General features: G+C 51.6%; 1 protein-coding gene across 1 annotated transcript; it reads right to left on the bottom strand.

Moving 5' to 3' along the window:
• Positions 1–1,124: 1,124 nt before the first annotated feature.
• LOC117643845 (circadian clock-controlled protein) lies at positions 1,125–14,368 on the bottom strand. The gene is made up of 7 exons (XM_034382961.1): positions 14,256–14,368; positions 10,490–10,571; positions 5,012–5,104; positions 4,101–4,248; positions 3,625–3,758; positions 3,161–3,307; positions 1,125–1,640 (listed from the first exon to the last, which is right to left on the bottom strand). Exons 1-7 carry the CDS (start codon positions 14,259–14,261, stop codon positions 1,486–1,488), a joined length of 765 nt encoding a protein of 254 aa, XP_034238852.1. The 5' UTR covers positions 14,262–14,368; the 3' UTR covers positions 1,125–1,485.
• Between the last annotated feature and the right edge of the window lie 2,952 nt (positions 14,369–17,320).

The raw sequence follows: 17,320 nt of genomic DNA, 5'->3' as shown, positions 1-17,320 counted from the left end.
TGTCTCTCTCTTGGCAGTGCAGTGTCGGCTCAAAATTGACCCAAAGTTTTAAATTGTAATAAAAATTTAAACAGCTGGCAAGGGCATTCTTTTTCTTTTGCTGGGTCGTGCGTGAAGTGGACGCGAGGCCCGGCGGCTACGACATTGTAGCGCCGCTCTGTTCGGCTGAACCGCAGCGGCAGTGCGTTAGAAAAGGACGAGGAGGCAAGGGCATCCTTGCTGGGTCGTCGCGTGCCAGTCGGGACGCAGTGCGGGGCAGGCGGGGCAGTGCGGGGCAGTGCGCAGCGGCAGTGCGGGGCAGTGCGGGGCAGTGCGGAGAGGCAGTGCGGGGCAGTGCGGGGCAGTGCGGGCAGGCGGGCAGTGCGGGCAGGGGGGGCAGTGCGGGGCAGTCGGGCAGTGCGGGGCGGGCGGCAGTGCGGGGCAGTGCGGGGCAGTGCGGGGCAGTGCGGGGCAGTGCGGGGCAGTGCGGGGCAGTGCGGGGCAGTGCGGGGCAGCGCGGGGCAGCGCGGGGCAGTGCGGGGCAGTGCGGGGCAGCGCGGGGTCTCTGGCCATCGCTGAAGCCACACTGTGTCAAGGTTCCTGTCCATCCGTGAGGCAGGCTCCCTCGGTCCAGGCCGCCGCCTGCTCCGGCCCCTGCCCCTATTTCTATGTCTCTTTGTTTTTGTAACGTACGCTACCGTGCGCCGTATTTTGGGTGCGGTGTTTGAAAGTCACAAACAGAATTGTTTCACGCGCACGTGCGCACACACAGACACACGGACACACGCTCACACTCTCACTCATATATACACACACATGCACATACACACGCGCGCACACAGAGACACACCTACACATACACCTCACACGCACGCACACTTTCACGCTGCCGACACGTAGTGGGGCGTGCAGGGTTTACCGACACCACAAACCTAAGGCCTTCGGACTTTGTGGTACCGTTTTGTTTGTTGGTTTTCCAAGCTTCCTACACATTCGGCACTTCCGAGAACTCTTCTATTTTTATCGTGGACCATCTATGACATGATGAGACGTATGCGCGATGTTGAGCGTAAATGGGAAACGCCGGGTCACTCGTCGTGGATCTCGACCACCGTTCAAATAAATTACACGAAAACAAACATCAATTTCTTTTTTCTTAACAACGCAGTTTTTTATTTGCAGAAATATAAATAAAATTATCAACAACAGAAACATACAAAAAGTGCACATTTCCCAAACAGTCCATTTCAAAGAAAGTCTATCATACTGCACGGTACTAGGACCGCAATAGTCCTTTAGGTCAAAGATGTTATTATAACTCGACCAATCACGCTCCGGATTCGGAGCACAACGATCTCAGCAGATCTCATCAAAGTCTCAACAAATGGGTCTTCCCCCTAAGTTTCCTCTCGAAATTTACGATTTCCATAATCAGTAGGCGTCGGCAACAATTTTCAGGTAGTGTCAGTACAGTAGTTTGTCTTTATCCTCCGTTAAAGCGTCCTTTCACTCGTCTAGAATCCAGTACTCGTAGGGCACCCTGCCGAAGAGGTTGTTGATGAAGGTCCTCATGGTCTGCAGGAGATGCTTCTTGATGGATGGCTTCATTTCCTTCAAGAGCTCCTGCCCGTTTGTGTTGATGAAAAGGTTCAGTGCCGCTTCTGAAAGTTAGAAAAGAATTATGAATGAACTTAATCAGTTTAGGACTTAATCAATGAACTAATCAACTCGGGAATCAAACTATGAATCATGAAGTAACACTATTAAACATCAAATGAAACATAAAACATCAAATGAAACTTGAAACATCAAATGAAACTTGAAACATCAAATGAAACTTGAAACATCAAATGAAACTTGAAACATCAAATGAAACTTGAAACATCAAATGAAACTTGAAACATCAAATGAAACTTGAAACATCAAATGAAACTTGAAACATCAAATGAAACTTGAAACATCAAATGAAACTTGAAACATCAAATGAAACTTGAAACATCAAATGAAACTTGAAACATCAAATGAAACTCGAAACATCAAATGAAACTTGAAACATCAAATGAAACATCAAATGAAACTTGAAACATCAAATAAAACTTGAAACATCAAATGAAACATGAAACATCAAATAATGAATGGATGAATAAAATCAATGAATCAATGCAGAACTCAACTCATACATAAGTCAATCAATGAACCAATCGATTTATAAACCAATCGATGAATGAATGAACGAACGAACGAACGAACGAATGAATGAATGAATGAATGAATGAATGAATGAATGAATGAATGAATGAATGACTGAACGAATGAATGAATGAATGAATGAATGAATAAATGGCCGCTTTAACAATGAAGGAATGCCTCAATCGATTGGGCTGTGAAGCGGAAGAGTGAGCCAAGTCGACTTATCCCAAAATTGAGTTTTTTCCAGAAAACTGTTCTCAAAAACATTTAGCATCACCTCATAAAAGGCCCTGGTCTATATCTCACTTAGTTTCATGGGAAAACAGAGTTAAAAAATGAGCTAACTTGACATATCCCCTTTTACGTTAAGTGAACGGTGGAAAAAAGAGATATGTCAAGTTACCTCTAAACTATTTCTACACTTGTTCTAAATAAATGCTCTCAGAAGGTTTGAATTTTTATATTAAATTAGCTTACTAACAGGAGAACTCAGACCAGCAGTTTGCACTCTCAACTCCAACTCATTCTTGAGATATAAATGTTTACGCTAAAAATGTAGAAATTGCGTAAACCTTTAATACTCAGAAACGAATAGGAGTTTGGGGTTTAAACTAGTGGTCTGACTTACTCTAATAGTAAGCTAATTTTATGCACCAACACAATTATGATACACCTCTTTAAATCATTTTTAAATGACTTGTCTCATTTTGAGTGGGGTTTCGCAAATGTATAAGTTGACTTATCTCATTTTACCACTCCGCAACTTGGGATAAGTCACCAATGTTATAGAAATATTGATGATACACCATATATGCCAAATGATCTGTTATTGGTTTATATTGGTAAATTATTTTCAGTCTGAACATTTCAAAACAAAAGGGGGCAACATGTTTTTAGTATTTCCTGAAAAGTGAGCGGATTTGACTTATCTCCTTCTTCCGCTTCACAGCCCGATTATCGAATCAACAAAGCGACTGGTTTTGAGACACACCGATGATGGCGTTGTCCTGCTGGCTCTTGATGCCCATTTTGATGTCCTTGACGCTGAAGTCCATCTTGATGTCGTCCACTTGCAGGTAGGTGAGGTCATTTGCTTGCTCCTGGCGCGCCTTGAAGTAGACTTTGGCCCGCACGCCCTCTGACGAAACAAAAGACATTATCAGCCTCAGAGATGTACCTTGTACGGGGGTGCAAGCAAGGAGCCAGGTTATTTCACAGTGCTCTCGGACGCTCTGTCTCTGTCGCACTCCTACGATACGTGCCGTGAGTGCGAGAGAGACAGTGCAACCAGGCTACTTTTTGGAATCCTGCCGCTGGGCTAGCACCACCGAGCAAAAAATTGCACCCGATCTCCGGAAAATTACTGTGTTCTATTTTGCCAAAAGCTTCAAAATGATTTCCTCCCGAATTTTTAGTCTAATTTTAACAGTGAGTCAAAGTGCGTTCTTGGCTTACCGTATTCGCCCCAGTAGTCGCCGCCCCCGGTGGCCTGCACCATGATGAGCACTCCGGAGGACCGGTACTGCGCCCTGGCCCTGATGTGCGGCACGTAGAAGCTCAGCTGGAACTCCATCGAGTCCAGGTTTGACCTGCACACACACAAACCGGGAATGTCATTATATTGTTATCATCATCACTCATCATCACGACATCATCACATCATCATCATAGTATCATAATCATCATCAGTCATCATCATCATCATCATCATCATCATCATCATCATCATCATCATCATCATCAGTCGTAATCATCATCATCATCATCATCATCATCATCGTCATCGTCATTGTCATCATCATCTTCAACTACGATAATGATAAAGATGTAACAAGCCCCTCAAATTCGGAGAGGATCTTACGGGGGCACGGAGAGGTGCGGCCTCGGGTGCGGCTTTTCATCTTTTACATTGTGGCTCATTCTTCTCTTACCTGACGCCCGTGACGGTCATGTTGCTGACGCCGAACGCCTCCACGTCCCGGAAGATGGCTCGGTAGCCGTCGGGCCCACTGCCCAGCGCCAGGTGGATCTCGTTGATCATGATGGGCTCCACCTCCTCTACTTCCAGCTCGGGGATGCCTGGGGAAACGAAGACGGAGTTCACTCTCAGCCCTCCCGACTTTTTCTTCGTTAAATACGTAATAGGCTACTAGTGTTTCAAGTAAATCTGACTAAATCCGACTTTAACTGTTCGCTCCCTGGGAAAACTGGTAGCAGGGCAAACGCTTATTGAGACTTCGGGTGCCCTTTTGTAAACGGATAGAGATAGAAAAGTTATGCACAATTTAAATTCCAGTTTCAAATCTAGCTTCATGCTTGTGATAACTAGCATAACTGTCGACGCCTCCTAATAGAATAATCCTAACTGTCAGTGCTGATCCAAGACAATTCTAACTGCTCAGAGGTTTCAGAGGAGGCTAAAGCTGCTGATTATAATGAGCAGCTTTCTTCAGTCCAATGCAGCGAATTCATCATATCACTGAAATACAGCTTCCACGTTTATATGCAAGGTTTATACTTTTTAACAAGTCCATTGCCAAGCAATTTGAAGCAGCATGTTGGCGTCGGCGTCACAGCATTTTAAAAGTGATAGCTTTTTACGTCGTACAATCTGCGCTGACAGTTAGGATTGTCTTGGATCAGCACTGACAGTTAGGTTTATTCTATTAGGAGGAGTCGAACTTGTTCATCTCGAGACGTTTAATAGATGCAATTCAAAAAAATCACCAAAAAAGTTTAGTTTGAATTTGTACACCCGGCCTGCCGCGCAACGAGGGCAGGGAGTGTCGGATGAGTGGCCCACCCTCCAGGCGTTGTCGCCGTGCCACGGCGCCACACTCACCGTTCCTGAAGTGCTTGACGAGCGTGTTGGCGGAGAACTGGAGGCACTTGTTGATCTCGGGGTCGGACCGCTGGCATTGATGAATGAAGTAGGCTGCCGACAGAGCGGAGGGAGGGCGTTACGCAACAGGACCATGCACTTCTCGCGCGCGTGGCGGTTTGGCGCCGCCGGCCTACGGGACTCATCAGCGGTTCGCCGCTCGCACAGTGGGCCAGAAGACCGGCGCCGGTGGCTGAAAATCTAGACGCGTTTTGAGCTCCAGAGGCCCTAAACACGACTTGAACCGAGGTGTGACCCCACCAATAGATTCCTCGTTCGGAGAGCAATCCATTGGTGGGGTCACACGCTCGGTTCGAGTCGTGTTTAGCGACTCTGGAGCTCAAAACGCGTCTAGAGTTTCGGCCGCCGGCGCCGGTCTTCTGGCCCACTGCGCCTCGCCGCGAAGAGAGTCGGGGTGAATAATCGCGTCCGGACACAAAGTTTTCCTCTCCAAACAACGACCCCCCCTTTTCCGCGTCAACCGGACTGTCCTTTGTTTTTGCCATCAGCTGTCCGGTGGACTTCCCCCTGACTGGACTTTCTCTCGGACTTGGCGGGCTGGGCGCGCCTCGCCTCGCCATAAGGCCTGCCCCGGCATGGCCGGGCTTGGCCGGGCCACAGTGGGCCAGAAGACCGGGGGAGGCGGCCAAAACTCCAGACGCGTTTTGAGCTCCAGAGTCGCTAGACAGGACTCGAACCGAACGTGTGACCCCACCAATGGATTCCTCGTTCGGAGAGAGCAATCCATTGGTGGGGTCACACGTTCCGTTTGAGTCCCGTTTAGCGACTCTGGAGCTCAAAACGCGTCTAGAGTTTTGGCCGCCTCCCCCGGTCTTCTGGCCCACTGTGCGGGCCGCCCATCTGAATCCATCTCGCTGCCCGGCGGCTGGCGGCGTCCTGGCCGGCAGCCCGGACGCCCGGACGGCACTGCCACGCCACTGCCACGGCAGGGCAGGCCGAGGCTGGCTTCCGGCGGAACGCTTTGCCGCTTTGCCCAACGCCTCGCCGGCGCCACCGGCCGGGAAGCGCCGCGCCGCGCAGTGGGCCGAGACCAGTTTCTGCGAGCCAGGGCGCCAAAACTCAACATAACTAATAACGTCATTACTCTGAGATTGAAGAAGTCATAACCAAGACCAAAATTTTCGCTGGGGCCATGGACTTTGTCACCTTAATTTGGGTGATGAAGGTTTTTGTAATATTCTTTGCTTTCTTTGCTATGTAGCTCATAGGTAGCAGACACGTCCTCCTTTGCCCAAATTTGGGTTAGGAAAACCTTCATCACCCAAATTTGGGCGATAAAATTATACTCACCCAAGTTTGGGTTGTAAGGAAATATACCGTACCCAAAATATGATATTGATCGACAATTCTCAGTTGAATAAGAGACCAACGTTTTGTACGTCGCCGAAGTTGTTTGATTTCTCTTCATGGCATGCAACTTTTAATAACGCTCATTGATTTTCAATTTCAGTCAATTCTATTAAGAGAAGCTCCAGACAAAAAAACCACTTGGTCAGCGACATCCTAGGAGCGGGCGCTTGTGGTGTTTTATCGGTTCCCTGTATGTATATGAACTGCCGAAAAGACACTTGGACGAAATCCGACACCCCCTGTGGCTTTGGTACGGGTCTAAACACCCCAAAAACAGCTGTTTTCGAGGGTTTGGGACTAGATGGGTTCTCGCAAACCGAGATCCAAAAAAGTACCCAAATGGGTCTCAGATACTCAAAAAAATGCGCTCTTTCGAACGCCGTGTCGAACGAGGCTCTACGACGTCGGGTTTGGATGCTACGGGCTCTCAAAGTTGCTCAATTTCACTATTTTTACTGAAGATTTGAGCATATCAGGGCCGTTTGAAGTAGACAATCGGCGATTTCGCTCCTCTTTGTCTTAAATAATGCCTACCCATAGGTAAACACCTCCACAAAATTTCAGCCATGTCAGGCAATTATTACAGGAACTGTGAACAATTTAAGTTTTGGGTCATTTTACCACTGGGCTTAGGTGGTTTTGGGTCCAGAAAAAATACTTTTTTAGCCATCTACTTTTGATCAGCGACTCTTGAAACGCCTTTTTAACATGGTGCCTCAAAACTTTTTTTCGAGGACAAACTTGTCTCTTTCTAGCTGTAATTGGAACATAACATTCGTATACATACAATGGACCGATAAAACACCACAAGCGCCCGCTCCTAGGATGTCGCCGACCAAGTGGTTTTTTTTGTCTGGAGCTTCTCTAAGGTAACTACGATACCTCCTGATAAGAAACACTTTTCCGTTGGCTTCGTCGCTCAAAGAACGAGAGGTTTTACGAAACTAGGGTCAGTTGGGGTAATTATGGGATACGGGGTAAAAATGGGACAGCTGATTCTTAGTCAAAATTTGACATTTTTGAACGCATGACATACCAAATGTGATGTTTTTGGCTGAGCGATAGCGAAGCCTGTTACTCCAGTGGGGTTGAAAAGTTTTGTCTGTCTGTCGGTCTGTCTGTATATATATATTCCAATATAAGATAGGTATGAATAAGTATGGTGATAGACTGACAGAGGTGGTCGTGCCAAAAATACTAAATAAGATGCCAGTAGATTTAAGGAATATACAAAGTCAAAGTGCCATGAAAACAAAATTAAAACAATATTTTTTAAGTGCAAACAATTGAAAAATCTAAATAACAAAAAAAGGTGGAGTTTAAGTTGTAAAAGATTTTTTTGTTTGTAAAAGATTTTTGTTTGTTTGTTTTTATTGATTGTTATGACAGAAAGACAGCAAATCCACCCCTGACAAGCAGTCATGCTTAGGGGTTGTCTTTTTCTAGTTTTAGGCAGTTTATGATTACTATGTTAATGTTTCTATCTGTAAGTGCCTTGTTTAAGTTTTTCTTAATAAAATACGAATTGAATTGAATTGAATTGAATTGAATTGTCTGTCTGTCTGTCGGTCTGTCTGTCGGTCTGTCTGTCTGTCCGCACTACTCCTCCTGAACGGCTCGGCCGATCTCGGTGAGATTTTGCACACTTCTTGGGTATGTCCTTGGCTCGGCACACGCGAAATTTCACCATCCTAGCTCAACTGGTTCAGTTTTTGTAGGCGAAAAACACCTAAAAAACGGCGAAAACTAGAGATTTCTGCAAATAGACCACTTCTGTCTTGGAGAAAGGGGGGTCCCCGACAAGTTGAAAAGTGACAAGGGTCAAGATCGTGTTATCTGTAGATAAAACGACTCTAGTTAGATTGTAGGGGGGTCTGGGGGGCGGAGCCCCCCAGCATTCAACAAGTTACAAGGTAGGTTTACGCCAGACCGCGTCTTGTCGTAACAGGCTTCGCGATGTCTCGCTGCCTGTTCCTCCAATCCACGCCTGGCGTACCTACCTTGGCCTGCGGCGCTAGCCTGCCTGCGGCAGGCAATGGCTTGTCCGTTGTCGGTTATTTTTGGCCCGCCCTTCTATTCAAAAAATAGGGGGAGGGCCTATGCATTTGCCTTTGTGTCTGTGTGTTGTTGTTGTCGTTGTTGTTGTTGTTGTTGTTGTTGTTGTTGGCGTCTGTGTACAAGGAAGGAGTTGAGCTAGAGTAACCAGATTTGGAGGGTACTTCAGGAGTACCGTCCAAACAAATAATCCGGTGGTGCAAATCCCGTCCGGGTCGCACAAGGGCTGCTGCAGGTGCATCATGGTTTACATGAGCGGGAGGGGGATTTCCGCCATTATTGGTGCTAGCAGGGCACATAGGGGTATTTTTGGAATCGGGGCGACGAGACAAGATGAATGGACCTGGTCCCGACCCCATCGGCCGCTTTTACAAGTTGGCCAGATCAGGATCTTCAAAAAAGGGGGTCGACCGACTAAAAAAATTTATTGCAGATTTCGATTGGTCTCAGCAAGACCTTTTCAACGAGGGGTCGGAAAGGGAGTCCAGGAGCCCGACTTCGTCTATTAGTCACATCAGGATCTTGAAAAAAGGGGGTCGACCGACTGAAAATTTTTACTTAAGTTTTGGATAGGTCTTGGCAAGACCTCTTCAACGAGGGGTCGGAAGGCGGGTCCAGGAGCCCGCCTTCATGAGTTATGGGAAAAAGTGCGACGGACTCGTTTTGCGCTCCTGCTGTGCCTCTATTGCAAGGAGTTGCAGTAGCATGCCAAATATGTGTATTTTCGGAATGCGGGCGAAGAGACAAATGAAACGGGCATATTCTAAGGACAGTTGGAGTAAAAAGTGTAAGGACTATTGCATATTGTGAATAGAAGGGCGGGCCTAAGTCACGATGGTACATCGATAACTTTGCTTTACCCGATCACGGTGTGTGTGATGCGAGCGGGCCGAAGGCCCGGGCCTTCGACTGGCCAAGTTGGGTCTGATGCGAGGGCCGAAGGCCCGAGAAATGGCCGCCGGCAGGCCAAGCTGGGCCGGCCCCCTGTCGAACCGGGTTGCCGGCGCAGCGAAGCGGAGCTGGCAACTCGGTTCGACGGAAGGGCGGGCCCTAGCTTGTTTAACTTGTTGAATGCTGGGGGGCTCCGCCCCCCAGAACACCCTACATTCTAAATAGAGTTGTTTTATCTTCAGATAACACGATCTTGACCCTTGTCACTTTTTAACTTGTCGAGGCTGGGGGGCTCCGCCCCCCAGATCCCCCTTTCTCCAAGACAGAAGTGGTCTATCTGCAGAAAACTCTATTTTTCGCCGTTTTTTATGTGTTTTTCGCCTATAAAAACTGAACCAGTTGAGCTAGGATGGTGAAATTTCGCGTGTGCCGAGCCAAGGACATACCCAAGAAGTGTGCAAAATCTCACCGAGATCGGCCGAGCCGTTCAGGAGGAGTAGTGCGGACAGACAGACCGACAGACCGACAGACCGACAGACAGACCGACAGACAGACAGACAGACAAAACTTTTCAACCCCACTGGAGTAACAGGCTTCGCTATCGCTCAGCCAAAAAAATAACCGACAACGGACAAGCCATTGCCTGCCGCAGGCAGGCTAGCGCCGCAGGCCAAGGTAGGTACGCCAGGCGTGGATTGGAGGAACAGGCAGCGAGACATCGCGAAGCCTGTTACGACAAGACGCGGTCTGGCGTAAACCTACCTTGTTATTGAGAAAATAACATTTGCTATGGCACAAGTTCTAAAATCTCGATTCTTGTCTACGAATCAGCTGTCCCATTTTTACCCCGTGTCCCATAATTACCCCAACTGACCCTACGGGTTTGTTACTGGGGTTACATTGTAGTCTTGACACCCTGGGCCCGAAAGACGTTTTCAGCTTCAGAGTCCTCACTGAGAAAATCTTACAAACTAGGCCTAACAAAGAAAAGCAGCTTGTTATAACAAAGTATTTTGAGCGTACACAAGCTTACAAAGAAAATACTTTCTTCGTATAACAAAGTAAATTAGTTTGTATTATGTACGCTCAAAATACTTGGTAAGGTTTTAAGCGTGTACTCACGGGCTTGGTACTTCTCGGCCGCGCTGACGAGAAACAGTGTGGCGACGGCGACGCAGGCTAGCCTGCAGTAGTGTTGTCTTATCTGAAATGAATGAATGAACACAGAGCTGTCACACTGGTAGAACTGCACCGTAAAGACATGGTGTCACTTTTCCTCGTAAGACTTTCAAAGAGTGATTTCCTCCTCTAGGAAGTTTTCACGCCGCCCATGGTAATGACAGTTCCTTTTTGTTTACAGCAGCCATTAAGTCCGGACGGCGCCAGCGGGTTTTCTCGCGTTGCCCTTAAACGTACGGGAGCCGCCGGGCCGCGGGGCCGCGGGGGCTGCCGAGGCTTCCGTCGACGCGCCTACGCTGCAGCATGATTCCGAGAGTCGGTCTCTGCCTCTCTCGGACTCACGGGGCATCCGTACAGATGCGAGAAAGGTCCGATGAAAACGACTCTCGGAATCAAAATTATCGGGGCCTCAGCAGGCTGATTCCGAGAGGCGTCTGTCTCTGTCGCACTCATGGGGCGTACCCAGCAGGAGCGAGAGAGACAGAGCGACGAAAACGACTCTCGGAATCGGTCTGCAGGCGGCAACCCAAACCAAACAAAGCAAATTGTGGGAGCGATTGTCAGGAAAGCCGGCCGGCCGGCCGAAACGGAGGCCTTCTTCGCCTTGGCCGGGCTGACCGAGTGACCGCGTGACCGTCAAGTAGGCCGAGGCGACGCCAGGCGACCCGTGGCGACGCGCGGCGACGCGTGGCGACGCGCGGCGACGGCGACGCGTAACGGAACGGATGCTTACGTGCGCGTGGAACGTGGTTCGGGCAGGTTCGGTTCGGAGCGGGTTCAGAGACCTCACGCAGCCATGCGGCCGCTTCGGGGCTGCCTCGATGCGGGCCCACAAATATGATTCAAGCGCGAGGGGTTACCCACTCCGGGAATCGTGTGTACACTCAGTCCGGGAATCGTTCGTGATTTGCTCAAAATTTTATCGAAAATCTTAAAAGTTTCAATGGAGAGGCACAAAACACTCAAAAGCTAAGAAAAATCTTCAAAAAACCTCTCCTTAATGCAAGATTTGTTCAGAAATCGCGGGAATCCGGTATCGTGTGTACGCCCAAGTACCGAGTGGGTAACCCCTCGTTCAAGCGTGATTTAACTTTATGCCCCAATCACTGACTCATCCAACCCATCACACTGACATTTTCAATATGTTGAAGGGAAACTTTGAATTTTCTTTCATTAATTTTTTGATTAGGTTGATGTGTATGATCGCCAACGCCGTAACGGGATGACGTGTGACGTCAAGAAATTCCAGAGTTTTGCAAGGGCAGAGTGTATACAAAACAAGAAATAATTCTTTGATTATTAAAATTAAGACTGCAAAACAGACTTTTTTTTGTTCTCAAGGCCAAAATTGTTAAACAAACAAGAAAAAAACTATCGTTCGATACTTGAATTTCAAACTAAAAGACTGAGTTATTTTTGTTCAAAACACTTACGCCTGCGGTGCACTGGACACGTAAAGGCTCTCACACTACAAGGACGTGGGCTTTGAGATTGGTGCGCACTTTTGTCAAGAACGGCGTCAAGGATCGCGGGGACGTGGAAGCTTCCGGAGCAGCGGGAAAAGTGACACACACACACACACACACACACACACACACACACACACACTCTAGGCGGCTCCAGGCGTCGGGCCGCGCCACGCCTAAAGCGGGACGGTGGTCGCGTTGCTAGCGTTTTCCGGGTACCCCGGCACGGTGCCCAGTCGAGTCCGGCGCTGGACGCCTCGCCTGGACGCCTCGCCTGGACGCCTCGCCTGGACGCCTCGCCTGGACGCCTCGCCTGGACGCCTCGCCTGGACGCCTCGCCTGGACGCCTCGCCTGGACGCCTCGCCTGGACGCCTCGCCTGGACGCCTCGCCTGGACGCCTCGCCTGGACCCCCCCCTCGCCTGGACGCCTCGCCTGGACGCCTCGCCTGGACGCCTCGCCTGGACGCCTCGCCTGGACGCCTCGCCTGGACGCCTCGCCTGGACGCCTCGCCTGGACGCCTCGCCTGGACGCCTCGCCTGGACGCCTCGCCTGGACGCCTCGCCTGGACGCCTCGCCTGGACGCCTCGCCTGGACGCCTCGCCTGGACGCCTCGCCTGGACGCCTCGCCTGGACGCCTCGCCTGGACGCCTCGCCTGGACGCCTCGCCTGGACGCCTCGCCTGGACGCCTCGCCTGGACGCCTCGCCTGGACGCCTCGCCTGGACGCCTCGCCTGGACGCCTCGCCTGGACGCCTCGCCTGGACGCCTCGCTGGACGCCTCGCCTGGACGCCTCGCCTGGACGCCTCGCCTGGACGCCTCGCCTGGACGCCTCGCCTGGACGCCTCGCCTGGACGCCTCGCCTGGACGCCTCGCCTGGACGCCTCGCCTGGACGCCTCGCCTGGACGCCTCGCCTGGACGCCTCGCCTGGACGCCTCGCCTGGACGCCTCGCCTGGACGCCTCGCCTGGACGCCTCGCCTGGACGCCTCGCCTGGACGCCTCGCCTGGACGCCTCGCCTGGACGCCTCGCCTGGACGCCTCGCCTGGACGCCTCGCCTGGACGCCTCGCCTGGACGCCTCGCCTGGACGCCTCGCCTGGACGCCTCGCCTGGACGCCTCGCCTGGACGCCTCGCCTGGACGCCTCGCCTGGACGCCTCGCCTGGACGCCTCGCCTGGACGCCTCGCCTGGACGCCTCGCCTGGACGCCTCGCCTGGACGCCTCGCCTGGACGCCTCGCCTGGACGCCTCGCCTGGACGCCTCGCCTGGACGCCTCGCCTGGACGCCGAGCAACGCGCGCAACGCGACCACCGGCAGGCGAACTGGAGCCTACAACCCCCTTCCTGGGCTCACAAGTGCCAGAAAAAAAACACTGTAAAAAATTCCGTACTTTTGTACGGAAATGGTACAGAAAAATATAGTACGGAGGTACGGAGAAAAGTACGGAACGTTCCGTACTTGCTCCATGTGAACCCATGTAAATGGTACGGAAAAAAGGTACGGAACGTTCCGTAGTTGGCAAGTACGGACGGTCCAGGCAAATTATTGACCAGACATGTTCCGTACTTTTTCCGTACTTTTTTCTCACAATGAACTAGAAGCGGTGAATTAAATTTTGAGTTTGTAACACCTGGAATGAAAAAAAAATCGTCGTTGGCTTCCGCCATAACCGCACTCTTCAAACCTAACGAACTATTTCCTCGTCAACTAACTAAAACGTTTAATCTTACTTTTTAATTAGTTGGCGAGAAAATAGTTCGTAAATTGCGGCGCAGTTTCTTAGTCAGCTTTGCTGCTCAAAATACTTTGTTATGAAAAGGTTCTTTTCTCTGGAAGGTCCGAAACACCACGGGTTATTCCGGTTATGCGGTTCCTGGCTTTCCGAGGAACTCCCTGGAAATCGCTTATGCCTTTACTTTAAACTATCCGCTGAGAAAACCAGGAACCATTTTCGCCGGCTCTTGAGAGGGCGGTGGTGCTCGGAGCACTGCAAGAAAAAACCACACAAAAGTACACAAATTCCTGGCAAATATTTTATCAGGAATTTATTGTACTTTTAAAGTACAAGAATTTTTGCACAAAGTACAATAGAACCAGCACGACGAGTGCTGGGCAGTCCAGGCCTTGTTGTAGTTTTTACAGTTCTCGTTGTACTTTCTACAATCCCTGTTGTACTTTTGTTGTACTATCCACACTTTTTCTTGCAGTGTGGGGGGGGGGCGGCGCTGGTCGCTCGGACTCACCTCCATGGCGGTGTATCCAGACAGGCACTAGGTCACTGTATCACTGCGCGACCCCGGGCTTTTCAAGGACTCAAGGACCTCGAGGAGCGTCCTTCGGCCGGGACGTGTGGCCGCCAACTGGCTACCACTTCAGGGACGGAGCGGCGGCGGGTCGGGGAGGGAAGGACAAGGGGGGAGGGGGGGGGAGGAGCCGGGCACGAAGAGGTAGTTCGAGTATCGCCTCGCCGCGCTTCTGGCTCCGTGGTGCCTCTGTGGTCCTGGGGGCCGAACGGTGGCGGGGCGGGGCGGGGCGGGTTGGGGCGGGGCGGGGCGGGGCGGGGAGGCCGTCACACACATAACAGTACACGCGAACACGCCATACACACCAGACACGGACGCGGTACCCGAAAAACACACTCCACGGCTTGCTTCCTCAGCTGGAGGCATTGCACCGGTGCTTGCACACCGGGAAAAAAGAGGCTCACGTCGAGGGCTCTTTGAAATTTCAGGACAGAAAAGGGAAAATATCTTCTCTGCAATGTTGATTTTCCACACTTGTTGAACGGGGTTGAACGAGCACCAAACCTAACGCAAGAGCACTCTTAAAGTCTTATGAAGTGACAGTTCCCCATATTATGGTGAAAATCTTGCATAAATTAATGGTGTCGCTGACTTTGTAAATAACATTATAAATTTCATTGCGCATTATAGATGTTTCGTTGAATTTCTTTGATGTTATAGAGAAAATCTCCTCAATAATGTGTTGGTGCCGCTTTCGAGCCTTTCACCGAGGGACATTTCAGGGTATGGTCATCTGAGAGCCTTTGGGGACCCGCCTGCCGTGAGTCGAGCATTCTTCATGTCCGTGGCCGCCGTCCCAGCCGAAAGTCGAGAGTCTAGCCCGGTCGGCCAGGGCACAGTGGGCCAGAGGACCGGTGGAGGCAGCCAAAACTCCAGATGCGTTTTGAGCTCCAGAGTCGCTGAATAAGGACTCGAACCGAACGGGTGACCACACCAATGGATTGCTCTCCTAACGGAGGAGTCCGTTGGTGGGGTCACACGGTCGGTTCGAAACCCATCTAGCGACTCTGGAGCGCAAAACGCGTCCAGAATTTTGGCCGCCTCCACCGGTCTTCTGGCCCACTGTGCGGGGCCCGAACTACCGCAGGGAGGCCCCGACTCCCTGTTTACCTTTCGAATCCATTTTTCCAGGCGAGGCCCACCGCCCACTTTTACCTTTCCCAAGAAGTGCGTCACCGAGGCGGCCAGCTCACTCGCGCCGAGGCGGCCGAGGTCTTGTCCATCTCCCAGTCGTTGGCCAGCAATAAACGAACAAGGACGCTGGGAGATGAGGCCTGGGCAACCTTTCGCCGGCGGCGGGCAGAAGCAGCAGCAAGCCTGCACACTGATTCCGAGGGTCGTTTTCGTCGCGCTGTCTCTCTCGCACCTGTACGTGACGCCCCATGAGCGCGAGAAGGACAGGGCGACGAAGACGACTCTCGGAATCAGTCTGCAGGCACCACCGCCAAAGTGACCGCGTGGCCGCGCACAAGCAGTACGCCGTGAGCTTTCACCATTCATCGACAGCACCGAGGCTGCCGTCTGTCAGGCAAGGCTTCACCCAGCAGACTCATTCCGAGAGTCGTTTTCGTCGCTCTGCCTCTCTCGCACTCGTCCTGTGTCCCACATAGGCGTGAGAGAAACAGAGTGATGACAACGACTCTCGGCATGAGTCTGCTGACTCCGAGCCACGCGTGGCTGCGCGTTGAACCTGTCGCTTCTTCGCTCTGTCTCTCTCGCACTCAGGGGGCTCTCCACAAGGGTGCGAGAGAGACAGAGCGACGAAGCGAATCCTCTGAATCGCTCGTCCGGGCGGACGGGGACTTGAACGCACGCGGCAGGCCGGCAGGCCAGGGGAGTGACCCTGTCTGCAGGCTGAGAGTCGTTTTCGTCGCTCTGTCCCTCTCGCACTCATGGGGCGTTTCCGATGGGTGCGAAAGTGACGAAGCGACGAAAACGACTCTCGGCATCACACAGTGGGCCAGAAGACCGGCGAGGCGGTCTAGACGCGTTTTGAGCTCCAGAGTCGCTAGACAGGACTCGAACCGAACGTGTGACCCCACCAATGGATTCCTCGTACGGAGAGCAATCCATTGATGGGGTCACACGTTCAGTTCGAGTCCCATTTAACGACTCTAGGGCTCAAAACGCGTCTAGAATTTTGGCCGCCTCAGCGGTCCTCTGTGCACCAGTGCGCTGTTCGCTGCGAGTGTGCTGGTCTGCTAGTGTAGTGGAAGCGCGGTGGAAGCGCGCGGCCAATGGCACCTGCTTGCGTTCGATGGAACCTTTCCATACAAGGATGCCGGCGTGCCGCGGCGCCCCGGGGCACAGTGTAGCGGCTTGCGGCTTGCTTCGCGGCGTGGCGGCGGGCGCAGACTGATTCCGAGAGTCGTTTTCGTCGCTCTGTCTCTCTCGCAGACACGGGGCGTTTCCCATGGGTGTGAGAGCGACAGAGCCACGAAAACGACTCTCGCAGTCAGGCTGCAGCACGGCCAGCGGGCTGGTGCCGAGACGGGGGTCCAGTCGGCCTACCTCTCTCGCACCCTTCACGGGACGCGCCACGAGTGCGAGAGAGAGGGCAGACCCCTCACTTTGAATCGGCCTGCTGCTCACCGGCGGCGGGAAGGGAAGGCATTCGCGCTCGGCTGCCGAACCCGGTTCAGCCGCTTCATTCAAACGATACTCCCGCATGGTCCGCTGACCTAGAAAAGAGCGTCCACCGGAGCGAGCAGCGCTTGGAGCAGCGCTTGGAGCAGCGTGGGGCCGAGTGCGCCGCCGTGGCGCCGCCGACAACAAGCGGACCATGCACCACGCCGCGGCATCCTCCGTACACTGGCTGAACCGAGGCCTTGCGTCGCGACTTTTAAAGCTCGCCTCAAAGAGTATGTGACCAAACTAACTCAAAAGGGTGGAGGCAACTTCCCACTGTACAAAATTTGAACACATTCCCCACACCCTAAGTGAAGATTCTCCATATTATGGTGAAAATGTTCCATGTTATGGTTAAATTTTCCATATTATGGTGA

Source organism: Thrips palmi, unplaced genomic scaffold (assembly GCF_012932325.1).
Source record: "Thrips palmi isolate BJ-2018 unplaced genomic scaffold, TpBJ-2018v1 HiC_scaffold_17, whole genome shotgun sequence".
Classification (NCBI taxonomy): Eukaryota; Metazoa; Arthropoda; class Insecta; order Thysanoptera; family Thripidae; genus Thrips; species Thrips palmi.
Note: the sequence above shows the minus strand (reverse complement) of the source record. Positions and strands in the feature narration are given on the sequence as shown.

Coding starts and splice junctions, on each gene's coding strand:
- LOC117643845 (XM_034382961.1), bottom strand. Junction 4,249..5,011: donor CGTCAAGCACTTCAGGAACG/GTGAGTGTGGCG, acceptor TCGTTTCCCCAG/GCATCCCCGAGCTGGAAGTA. Junction 3,308..3,624: donor CGACTACTGGGGCGAATACG/GTAAGCCAAGAA, acceptor TTGTTTCGTCAG/AGGGCGTGCGGGCCAAAGTC.